We start from the raw sequence: 13,049 nt of genomic DNA on the forward strand, positions 1-13,049 counted from the left end.
GGTAGTCCCAGAGATGCTCCTGACGGCTTTCTTCTGCCAAATAAAAATTTTCCTGGACCATGGAGAATTACCCCATAGAAGAATACCATAGCTAATATGGCAATTAAAGAATGCATAATAGGAATTAATCAGCAGGCTTTCAGAAACACAGGTGCATAATTTTTTCAGTTGATAGATAACTCGCGAAAGCTTTTGAGATATGTTGTCTATGTGACTCTTCCAGGTTAATTTCGTATCTAAGTATATGCCAAGAAGTAGGGTAGAAGTGTACTCAATATCAGCATTGGATAAGGTGAAGGATATATTTACAGTCTTTTCATAGTTAATAGTTAATAGCTAACTCATTGGCTTCGAACCACATATTTGATAATCAGAGAAAATCTTTACTTTGCTCCTTCAGTTTATTTATGTCCTTCCCTGAATTGATGAAAGTTGTATCATCTGTGTAAAGCAGAGATTTGCATGGCATATTGCTGGGCATGTCATTTATAAATATTATAAACAGTAGTGGCCCAAGCACTGATCCTTGGGAAACACCTCTAGTGACATTCAGTAACTGTGACTTTTGACCGTTGTAGTTTACAGTTTGCTTTCTGTTACTGATATATGATTTAATGAGGGACAGTTCCAGATCCCTAATGCCATAACACCATAATTTTTCCAGCAGTATTGTGTGGGTTTACATAATCAATTGCTTTGCTGAAGTCCACTAGTGTGGTTTCAGCAGATAATTTGGATTCGAAGAAGATTGCACAATAGAAATTGGTTGTGTATCAGTAAAACAAAAATTTTACCAGCTATCCGCGGAATTCTTCCTAATATCGCGCCTTTCAACAGCTGCGGATGCCCAGAATGCAAAATACTTTGCTGATATGCGCCTGCTTCCTCGACGCCGCGCTCCGCACGCAGCGAGGCGCCTCTGCAGCCCAGCAGTAACGCGTGTTGCGGTGTTGCAGGGCAAGCCATGGGCGGCGCTGCCGGCGGCGACCGCGGGCGCGGGTTTCGGCCTGGGTCTGGCCGCGCTGCCTGTGCCGCCCCCGCCGCCCCCGCCGCCAGGCCCGGACCCCACTCGTGAGTACCCAGCTGTCTGCCTACGTCACCGTAGTTTATTAAGCGTTCACTCTAAGAAGACTGACGGGGAGTAGCAGTTTCGAGAGGTGTGTAACTTCAGACCGATATTCATTCATTTCCGATCGCTACCGGACCGTTAACTACACTACATCACAAAAAGAAAAAGTGAAGCTCCCTGGAGGGATGGAGAAAAAGAAATGAAACTTTATGGGTTGAGATGGTATGTGATAATCCTCGTCATACCCTGTTTTGGTTTAGGCATTCTTGGTTGTTTCAATTTCAAGCACAATGCAGCTGTTCTTTCCATCTCTTCTTAGGACGCCCAACATTCCTTTTCCCTTGATGTGTATATTTGTGTAGTACTTTAGGTACTCGTTCTTCTGATATCATTTGAACGTATTTTATCCATAGTGGATGCTGTCGAACATTAGTGTGTAACTAGGTGGCAAAACTATCACTATAGCATAACTGTAATAATGGTGCTTCATCTTTATGTAAGTACAGATATATTTTCGTCGAATGCTGCCTTACCACTTACAATTATCGCACTTGTATCTGCGTAGTCACCAGCAAATAATTATTTGTATTTATACAGTGATCTACAAAAGTACAAACATGTACATGAATGTATAAGCACCTGAAGATGGGCGCAAGCCCTAAACCGGTCGTGTGACAAATAAATAACCTTTTATTGTGACTAGGAGCGGATATTGTTCTACACCTCATTTGAATGTGTTCATGACATTTCTTTCTGTACTCCTCTGTTTTCTGAAGTATGCTTTTGACAGCCCGTTCACTCCTTATTTTACTATTTTTATCCTATCTGTGAATTTGTAACCAGGAGTCTCATCTCTGCTGCAACAACCCTGATGTAGACTGTTTTTTTTTCCAATTAGGGTCAGAGGAACAGTAGCACAGCAATAGACAATATTTTTATTCATTCTTCATTACTAGATGGGCATTCTGTTAATAAAAGGGTGAATTGCCTTTCAGACTATGACGCACAAACTGTATCACTAAAAGAATTTTGTACTCAAACAAACGCCACATATAATTACAGACTATGTAGGAAAGTTAAACCAACAGGAATAGAGAGTTTTTTTTTTAACCTCGCCATGAACAAAAGTGGCAAGATGTTTATAGTGCCGATAGCATAGATGTAAAATATAATGCTTTCCTTAACACATTTCTCGTGCTCTTTGAGAGTTGCTTTCCATTAGAACGTTCTAAACAGGATGTTAGCAGTCAAAGGTAGCCCGGGTGGATGACTAGTGGGATAAGAATATCATGTAGAATAAATTGGGAATTACAGAAAATGTTAGAAATAGTCACAATTAAGCTACAGTAAGCTTTACAAATAGTACTGTAAGCTGTTTAAATATGTTATTAGGAAGGCAAAGACTATGCGCTATGCAAATAGAATAGCTAATTCACAGGATAAAATTAAGACCATATAGTCAGTTGTGAAGTAAGTGTCTGGTCAGCAGCACAAGGTTGACTATATAAAGTCAGTCCGCAGAAAAATATTGCTATTACTCATAAATCAGATATATGTACAGTATTCAACAATCATTTTCCTCCTCTGTGATACAGGCAAGGGCAAGATTGAGTCAAGAATTAAGTCACTGAAGAGTAAGGACTCTCACGGATATGATGGAGAGCCTAGCAGAATATTAAAGTACTGTGCTGCACGTGTTAGCCCTGTACTTAGCCACATCTGTAATTTTTCCTTTAGGAATCGTCAGTTTCCTGAACGATTAAAGTACTCAGTAGTAAAGCCGCTTTATAAAAATGGAGAAAGGAATAATGTAAAAAAATTTTAGACCTATTTCTGTGCCATCAGTGTTTCCTAAAATTAATGGAAAGGATGATTACTGGTAAGGATAACTGATCATTTATCACACGATTTGCTATCAAATGTGCAGTTCGGTTTTAGAAGTCGTTTAACAACTGAAGAAGCTATATTCTCTTTTATCTGTGAGGTACTGGATGGGCTAAACAAAAGGTTTCGAACGCTAGACATATTTTCTAATTTAACTAAGGCGTTTAATTGTATTGATCACAAAATATTGCTCCAGAAGTTGGACCATTACAGAATACGGGGAATAGCTCACAACTTGTTCACCTCTTACTTTAGCAACAGGCAGCAAAAGGTCATTATTCACAGTGTTGAGAATGACTGTGATGTGGGGTCTGAGTGGGGTACGGTCAAGTGGGGGGGGGGGGGGGGGAGGGGGGAAGGGGTGCCCCAGGGATCCGTGTTGGAGCCACTCCTGTTCCGTTGTGTGCAACACTGGTTCAGTTTCAAATAGTGCAGTTCGTGACGTAAGTTCATGGCTTGTTGAAAATGAACTAACGCTAAATCATAGCAAGGCTCAGTTTTTACAGTTTCTTTAGTCTTGTGCAGAAAGGTGTGCAGTATACTGTTGGAGCCATTTTCAATAAGCTACCATTAGAATTCAAAAATCTCAGCAGTAATCGACGCGCTTTCGAATCGAAACTGAAACGTTTCTTTATGGGTCACTCCAGCTATTCTGTCGAGGAGTTCTTTCCAAAATTAAGCTGATTATTGTTGTATTGTTGATTGCGTTTACTTAAATTTATGGCTTTACTTTCTTGGGTTCATAAACATTTTATTTTATCTGTTATTAGTTTTATGTTGTAATTTCAAGTACTGACACGTTCCATGACCTTGGAGAATTGCTCCTCAGTTTGGTCTTACGAAACTTGACTTGTAAATAAATAAATAAATAAATAAATTGTCTGGCTGCTAGAGCCCAAGTCTGTGACGCATACATTATACCTGTCAGCGTCATCACATTATAAAATTTTAGTACCGTCTCTCTTCTAACTTTTTTGAGAAGGGTGCGATTTAGAGAACTTACCAACTGTTGGAATTTTTGCACTTTGTATTCTTGATCATTGTGTATGATATATGAGGCCTCGCACCCCATGTATTTAAAAACTTTTTTGTTCTAGCGGTTTACCATGAATTATTGCTCTTAAATGCTCCTTACCATGGAATGACGTTATTTCAGTTTCATCTTCAGATATTATTAAATTAGAATCAATTGCTACCTAGTGCAAGAACAAGATTTCTATCTGTAATTTATCTTCTGAGACTGCTAGAGTTATTTGATCACCTGCAAACAGGAGCGTATTTATAACTTTATTATTAAGCTTATAACGGTGTATTACTTTATTTTGCCATAGCCTTATGACACTGTTTACGTACGTATTAAATAATGTGGATGAAAAAGGTCGCCCTTGTCTCATTCCTTGATAGACGTTTCTCGCAAGCGGACTTCCTTTTTGTACTCTGATTTTGTTGTGGATGCACATACTTTGAATTACAGTTATTACATTCCGGCCATACCATTCCATTCAGAAACTTCCCATATTTAACTCTTTTAACTTTGAAACTTCCTGGCAGATTAAAACTGTGTGCCCGACCGAGACTCGAACTCGGGACCTTTGCCTTTCGCGGGCAAGTGCTCTGCCAGCTGAGCTACCGAAGCACGACTCACGCCTGGTACTCACAGCTTTACTTCTGCCAGTATCCGTCTCCTACCTTCCAAACTTTACAGAAGCTCTCCTGCGAACCTTGCAGAACTAGCACTCCTGAAAGAAAGGATATTGCGGAGACATGGCTTAGCCACAGCCTGGGGGATGTTTCCAGAATGAGATTTTCACTCTGCAGCGGAGTGTGCGCTGATATGAAACTTCCTGGCAGATTAAAACTGTGTGCCCGACCGAGACTCGAACTCCGGACCTTTGCCTTTCGCGGGCAAGTGCTCTGCCAGCTGAGCTACCGAAGCACGACTCACGCCCGGTACTCACAGCTTTACTTTATCAAAAGCTTTCTCCAAGTCAGTAAAGGTCATGTATGTGAGATGATTGTATTTTCTGTGTTTTTCAATAATTTGACAGACTGGAAAATCAATGTCTAAGTAAGATCTTTCCATCCGAAACCCACTCTGTTCTTCAGTAAGAAACGCTTTGGAAAGTACCAGTCCTCTGGTACATTGCTGTATTTCCAACAAGTATTTACAAAATTCTGTAGTTTTATGACTAACGACTCCGAAGCATATTTGAATAATTCCACATTGAGGTTGACTTCCCCTGGGTATTTTCAATTTTTAGACGTTTTTGTCGCAACCTAGTCTAGTGCGATATTCGTTTCATCGATATGTACGAACAAGGACAGTAAAACACGAAGAATATCCTGTACTCGAGCAGCGACTGAGCAGCAGCGCTGCTGCATGGCGGGAGCAGTCAGAGTGGGCTGGAGCAGTGCTGTACTGGTTACTCTTCGTGTTTTACTGTCCTTGTTAATACATATTGTTGAAATGAATATTTCTCTAGATTAATTTGCGACCACTCTATAGAATGAGTACGCCGCTTTATTTTGTTCGCAGCGGGAAACAAACTGACCCTTTACATTCACACTGGGCGTCGTGTAAAAGACGTGACGAGTTGTACTTGCTTGGGCTGACTCCATCAACACATTGTAAAAAGAAAATTTCAAATACCTGTGGAAACACCAGAGAAAATGCGCCTGACGATTCTTAGGACAGACACCCAGTATATTCTGCCAAGCCTGGTAACAACAGTAAACACAAACAACGCTAATGCACTTTGTTAACCAGCCTACCTGTACAGAGGACTGCAGTTCTAATCATTTATATACCCACCGATAGTGTGTACGTATATGAAGTTACATTGACATCCGTTCATATCTTCTGGGAACTTCGTTCTTTTCATCAGGCAGTGTAAACATCCTACTCAGATTCCATCATCTGTGTCATCCTTCCCTCGTACGCACCTCACATCATTTTTATATAAAATTTATATCAACCTTCTCCCCACTGAGACCCCTAACATCCAGTCACGAGAAGCCTCCACCATACTGTTTCCAACTGCTTAAACACTGACGGAAAAAAGTCATAAAAACAAAAAATAATTTATGTAGAGTAATGAAATTTTCGCAATTCATTTGTCTGGGCAACATATGTAATTGATTAACATTGCAAGATCACAGGTTAATGTAAGCGCAAGGAATATCATTGCAAATGCGACATGCTGGTACATTAATAACCGATGCAACCATCACAATGTTGAATTCAAGCAACCAAATATGTATCTACTGCATTGTACAGGTGCCAGATGTCAATACATGGGATGGATTCCATGCCTGTTGCACTTGGTTGGTCAATGCAGGGACGGTTAATGCTGTTTATGGGTGATGCCGAAGCTGTCGTCCGATGATGTCTCATATGTGCTTTATTGGAGATAGATCTGGTGACTTAGCAGGCCAAGGCAACATGTCGACACTCTGTAGAGCATGTTAGGTTATCCTGTTGGAAAACAATCTCTGGAATGCTCTTCATGATTGGCAGCACAATAGGACGAATCACACATATTTGCAGTCAGGGTGCTTGGGATAACAATGAGAATGTTCCTACTGTCACATGGAATCATACTCCAGACTATGACTCCAGGTGTAGGTGTAGTGTGTGTAGCATGCAGCCAGGTTGGTTGTAGGACTTCAACTGGCGTCCTCCTAACCAACACAGCGCCGTCACTGGCACCGAGGCAGAACCATATTTCATCAGAAAATACAGTAGACCTCTACCCTGCCCTCCAGGGAGCTCTCACCAGACACCATTAAAGTCGCAAATGGTGGTTCAAAATGGTTCAAATGGCTCTGAGCACTATGAGACTTAACTTCTGAGGTTATCAGCCGCCTAGAACTTAAAACTAATTAAACCTAACTAACCTAAGGCCATCACACACATCCATGCCCGAGTTAGGATTCGAACCTGCGACCGAAGCGGTCGCTCGGTTCCAGACTGCAGCGCCTAGAACCGCACAGCCACTCAGGCCGGCGCAAATGGTGGTGGTTTGAGGTCAGTAGAATGCACGCTATGGGGCGTCTGGATCGGAGCTGTCCTTCAAGTTGTGCCACAGTAGTGCGTTCTTCTTCTTGTTCTTCTTCTCCTCTTCAGTATTAGATGAAACTGCCTGTTACGGTACCCATCGTTGCTGGGGTCTTCCTCTATCTCTTCTTGCTTGGCACTTAACTTTTCTAGCCTTTAAGGGGAATCGGAATCTGTCACTCTCTATTCTTTCTAGGTTTTCGTTCGATTTTCTCCCATACTCTACAATTTTATCATTTAGACAAAAAATTTTACTTCTTCCCTGATATCTCGATTCCTTAGTCTTAGTTCTATTCTGATATCTTGATTCCTTTAGCTCGTTTCAGGAGTTTCATTTCTTGTTCCTGAATACGGTTTTCTGGCTTTTTGCTAGCCACCCAGGTCTCGCTTACATAGAGCTGTGTGGGGACTGCAGCTTTTTTGTTGATTTTGAGTATCCTTCCTAGTTTTGTTTTTAAGATATCTGTTAATTGTTCCACATACTAAGCTTAATTTCTATTTCTTTGCTGTAACTGTATGTCACTTCACATCTGAGATAACTGACGTAGTTTATTTTGCTCTAAAGTCTTTAGATCCACCACTATTTTGGTTCTAATGGGTTCTTTCCCCATGAAGGCTATTGTCTTAATTTTTCTACTTCTGATATCTCCATGCCATATTTCGCACTTATTTGTTTCAGTGAGTAAATTCCTTTCTGAAGGACCTTTTCTTTATCTGCTAGCATCACTGCATCGTCAACCTTTAGTAAGTTATTTAAAAGAGTCTCCTGTTTAAGTATATATCTTCTTGAAAGTCTGTTTTCCGTATATGCATTATTTCATGTATGTAAATGTTAAACAAAATTGGGAGATACAGCAACCTTGTCGTACTCCTTTGATAGTTGGTATTTCATTGATCGTTTTTTCATTGAGATCTAGACTAATAGTCGTGGTCTGATACATGGTTATTGAAGCATTTATTTGATGTTTTTGATATTCTCGATTGGTAATTATCTTCCAAAGTTTCTTTCAATTAACTTTATCAAAAGTTTTTCAAAATCTATAAAATCAATGTGTTTCCTTATTATATTCTCTGCTTTTTTGTATTATCTGTCGTAAAATAAAAACTGCATCTATCGTAAAGCGTCCTTTCCTGAAACCCGTGTGGTCCTCATGGAGTACGGCGTCCGTTATGTTTGTAAGTGTTTTGTTTGAAATCTGAGCATATGTCTTGTATGCTGAGTCTAGTAAACTTATTCAAAAATGGCTCTGAGCACTATGGGACTTAACATCTATGGTCATCAGTCCCCTAGAACTTAGAACTACTTAAACCTAACTAACATAAGGATATCACACACATCCATGCCCGAGGCAGGGTTCGAACCTGCGACCGTAGCGGTCGGGCGGTTCCAGACTGTAGCGCCTAGAACCGCTCGGCCACCCCGGTCGACAGTAAACTTATTCCTCTGTAGTTGATGCGTAGGCTTTTGCCTCCTTTTTTAAAAACTGATATGGCTCCAACAATCTTCCAGTCTTTGGGGATACCTTTGCTCTTACAAAATTCGTTTAAGAGACATAACAGTCGTAGATGTAGCATCATTGCTCCACATTTTAGCAGTTCAGCATTAATACCATCTCTTCCTGACGCTTTTTTGTTTTTAAGTGATGTTAAGGCAGACTTTATTTCATTACGCTGTATTTCATCTAATCCCTTGTCATCTATTGTTTCAGTTTCTTAAGCTGTATCATCATATCATAAGGCTTAGCAATAATTTGCCCACTGTTCTTCTTGAGTATTGTTTATTTCTATCTTCTCTTTCTCTGTTGTGTTTAAAGTTTTTAAAACCTTGCAGGTCATCTGCTATTCCTCATTAACACCATTCTCGATATTGGAAATAAATGTATGCCAGTGATCTTGGTGTGCTTTTCTTAAGACACATTTAGCAATATTTCTTCTCTCCTTGTAATAGTTCATCTTTTCAGTTGTGGGGTTGCTTATGTATTTTTTACATGCATTCTGTTTTTCTTTAACAGCTCATTCAAATTTTTAGGCCCTTTCTTCTCTTTATTTTTTTATTTTTACCGAGAGATTCTCGTGTTATTCTATGTATCACGTTCTTCAGATTCTGTCATTCTTCTTCTATATTATCTTTAATTTGCAAGTTTGCCAGCTCTTTATTCAGTCTGTTTTTATAAAGATGTTTGGTGCTGTCCTCGTCCAGGAAGTATACGTCATAAATGCTTTGATTTTGTTGGTATCTTATTTGTTTTGTCATTTTATTGCATTTCGTAAAAAGGGTCTATTCTGGAGATAAGAAGAAAATGATCTGATACTATATCTTGTCCTCTACAAACTCTTACATCCCTTACTTGACCCGCTACCTTATCATTTATTAAAATGTAGTCAATTGTTGATCTAAGAGCTCTACTTTCCAAGTATACTTACGTACATCACTTTGTTAAAAAACTGAGTCTGATATTTTTAGATTACTGTAGGTGGCAACATCTCTTCATATTTTTCCATTTCCAGTACATACTGGTTCTCCAAATGGCCCTATAATATACTGCGATATTTCCTATTCTGGCACTTAAATTACCCATCATAATAATATGATCAGTAGCGCCGTATTTATTCAGAGTCTTCTGTAGCTCTTCGTAAAGTTCTAGACTCGTCCTTTTTTCATCTTCTGGTGCATATACTCTGATAATGGTTGCGTTGCCTCTTCTCATTTTCACTTATCTATGGTCTCTTTTTTGATATCTTATGCAGGAGTAATGGCGCATCTTTTCTTGCTCTTTCATTTTGTTCGACTTCACTATAGAACATAATGTAATCACCCACATATTATTTTCTCTAATTTTCGTTTCTGCGATTGCTGCAGTATCAAAATTCATGTCGTTTAGTATTGTTGCTAGTTCTATCTCTTTTTGGGAAATTCCTCTGACATTACAGGTTGCTGTTTTGATATGCCCGTTTGTCCTTTTCAATAGCTTTGTCATTTTACTTTGAGACCGTTCTGTTTCCGAGGCTCCTTGGGGTAATAGTAGCAGTGAGCGTTTTTCGAGAGTTGGTTACCAACCATTTGTTCAACCATTTTCTATGAGGACCAAGATTTTCTTTCGGGGCCAATATGCTCTGATTACTTTAAGGCGCCGGAAAACACGCTTTTCATCCTCTTCCGTTGACTACATGACGTACAGCCACTGTAGGCCATGGGCTGAGCAGAGATCACGTGACTCACGTCTTCTTGGACGTGGGAGTAGGGTTTGTTGGCACAGCTACCTTGAATTGTTCAAAGTCTTATTCACTCATCAAATTTCAGAGGACGTTTCTCAGAATTTTGATCGTGGACAAGTATTGGCAACCTGAGCAGACTCTGAGATCTTTTGCCAACCTTTGACCATTAGAAGTAGAAAAGGAAAAGGAAAATGAAACGTACTCTCAGGCCTCGAAACCTAATACCGTAAGGGTCGAAAAAAAAACAAGAGCTGGCCAAGGGAGGTCTACAGAAAAGAAGAAAAAAAAACAGAAGAAACCTGACACAAGTAAGTGGAGGTAATGGCAGACTTAGGAAAGGGTCCATGCGGTTGCCATCCACATGCTCCCAAGAAGGAGACCCCTAGGGGGCTTCACTTTGTCTGGAACGTCACCAACTGAGCAGTGTGGCATGGGTGACCTTGCCAGGAGCGTTGCTCCCGCCAGCGTTGCTCAGTGGATCATTGAGGCGCACAAACCTTCACACCAACCTTAAGGTGGTAGTCTATGGTACAGGCGGTGCCAACTACTGCTGAAATTGCTGCGGCGGATGCAGTATTATGCGCCAGAGCCTTGCACTGAACACGATGGTCTTCCCTGCCGGTGGTGCCATGAGGCCGTCCGGAACCCCGTCTTCTTCTGATCTTACATTCTCGTGGCCGCAGCTGCCAGCAATCATCACAGTGGCCACATTCCTGCCAAGTCTTTGTGCAGTATCACACAAGGAATCTTCAGTTTCTCGTAGCCCTATTACCTTAGTTAAACTCAGTGAGGTGTTAATAATGGCGTTTCTGTTGCCTTAGAGGCATTCTTGACTAACATCAACTCTCCATGTCCAATCTCAAAGGTAACTAACTCCCACGATCGTTACAACGTGTATTTAAAGCAAACCTGATTAGCGCCACTCTCATGCGACTGGCGTGAAATTTTAATGGAAATCACGTTCAAGCTGTATAAACACGCCTACCAATTTTCGTTTATGTCGCACGACTCCTTCTTGGTGTTGCGAGTTTTTACCGTCAGTGTAGAGCCACAAACACATTATCGTCATAGTGAAAACCACTCCATCATCACGAGTGTTCGGCTGCAGTTGTAAAATTAGTACCAGCAACTCCACCTTTCAGAATGAGGGATGCGAGGGATCCAATATTCTCAAAGGAGCATCACAGGACTCAATGCAAGACACCGCCCAGTCCTCGAAACTGAAGAAAGCGGACATCAACAGCGATGCCTCCACCTCATCGGCTGCCAGAAGTAGTACACCAGTTACAAAGCTCTTGTACTCTGCATCCACGCCACGAGTAACATACGTACACCGAGCGAGGAGGCGCAGTGGTTAACACACTGGACTCGGATTCGGGAAGACGACGGTTCAATCGCGCGTCCGGCCATCCTGATTTAGATTTTCCGTGATTTTCCTATATCGCTCCAGGCAAACGCCGGGATGGTTCCTTTGAAAGGGCACGGACGACTTCCTTCCCCATCCTTCCCTAATCCGATGAGGCCGATGACCTCGCTGTTTGGTCTCGTCCCCCCAAACAACCCAACCTAACCCTAACATACGTACACCACTCACAAGCGCTGCCAATGACTAGATTAGATTAGATTAGTTTTTCGTTCCATAGATCCGTGTTGAGGAGATCCTCGTGGATGTGGAACATGTCACTTTTTTTTAAATCTGAAATAACAATACTAATAATATGAATATATACAATACATCATTTGTTTCTATTAAAAAATTCGTCAATGGACTAGAAGGAGTTGGCCACTAGTATCTCTTTCAGGCTCCTTTTAAACTGATCTTTATTTGTAACTAAATTTTGTATGTTTGCTGGCAAATTATTGAAGATGAGTGTTCCTGAGTAGTCGACCCCTTTTTGAACTAAAGTAAGTGCTTTTGAGTCCTTGTGCAGATCATTTTTGTCCCTGGTATTGTATGTATGAACTGAGCTGTTTGTTGGAAAAAGAGATACATTATTTAGGACAAATTTCATTAAGGAGTAAATATACTGAGAGGCAGTAGTTAGTATACCCAGTTCTTTGAAGAGGTTTCTACAAGACGTCCGTGAGTTTACTCCACAAACAATACGTATTACACGCTTTTGGACTCTGAAAACTTTTGTTTGACTTGAAGAGTTACCCCAAAATATTATGCAATATGACATTATGGAATGAAAGTAGGCAAAGTATGCAAGCTTTTTCACTTTTATGTCGCCTATGTCTGCTAACACTCGAATTACAAATACACATTTGTTAAGACGTTTCTGCAGTTCTGTGGTGTGCTCCTCCCAACTGAATTTATTATCAAGTTGTAATCCCAGGAATTTAAGACTTCCAACCTCTTCTATCGGCTCTTCTTCACACTTTATGCATATGCTAGGTGGAAACCTCTTACAAGTTCTGAATTGCATATAGTGAGTCTTTTCGAAGTTTAATGTCAGTGAGTTGGCTTTAAACCATTTATTAACATCCATGAAAATATCATTAGCTGATCTTTCTAGAGCTACACTCGACATACTATTTATTGCAATACTTGTGTCATCTGACGATGAAAACGTGCCACTTGCACCCAGAAGGAAATCTGTTACATTGTAAGGATGATCGCTAGTCACTTCAACAACTGCTATACCAATGAACTACGGCCGATTTCAGAATGGCGGGCTGCGATCTACACATAAAGGTAACAAGGAGGCGTCTGTGTGACTAATGGACGTCTCGTCCAGTGTGCACTCTACTTGTCAAATCACGTCAACGTGCGACGCACGTCCTGGAAGCAACCACCTAATTGCGTATTCTGTTATTAGC

General features: G+C 40.7%; 1 protein-coding gene across 2 annotated transcripts in view; it reads left to right on the forward strand.

Annotated features, from left to right (window-relative positions):
* The window catches only part of LOC126334840 (zinc finger CCHC domain-containing protein 24-like), a 189,030-nt gene that overhangs the window by 90,901 nt on the left and 85,080 nt on the right, over positions 1-13,049 (forward strand). For both annotated transcript variants that reach the window (XM_049997504.1, XM_049997505.1), the window contains exon 2: positions 957-1,071. In XM_049997504.1, coding sequence (XP_049853461.1) covers positions 957-1,071 — 115 coding nt within the window. The remainder of the gene's footprint in view (positions 1-956; positions 1,072-13,049) is intronic.

The sequence above is a fragment of the Schistocerca gregaria genome, chromosome 2 (assembly GCF_023897955.1).
Source record: "Schistocerca gregaria isolate iqSchGreg1 chromosome 2, iqSchGreg1.2, whole genome shotgun sequence".
Classification (NCBI taxonomy): domain Eukaryota; kingdom Metazoa; phylum Arthropoda; class Insecta; order Orthoptera; family Acrididae; genus Schistocerca; species Schistocerca gregaria.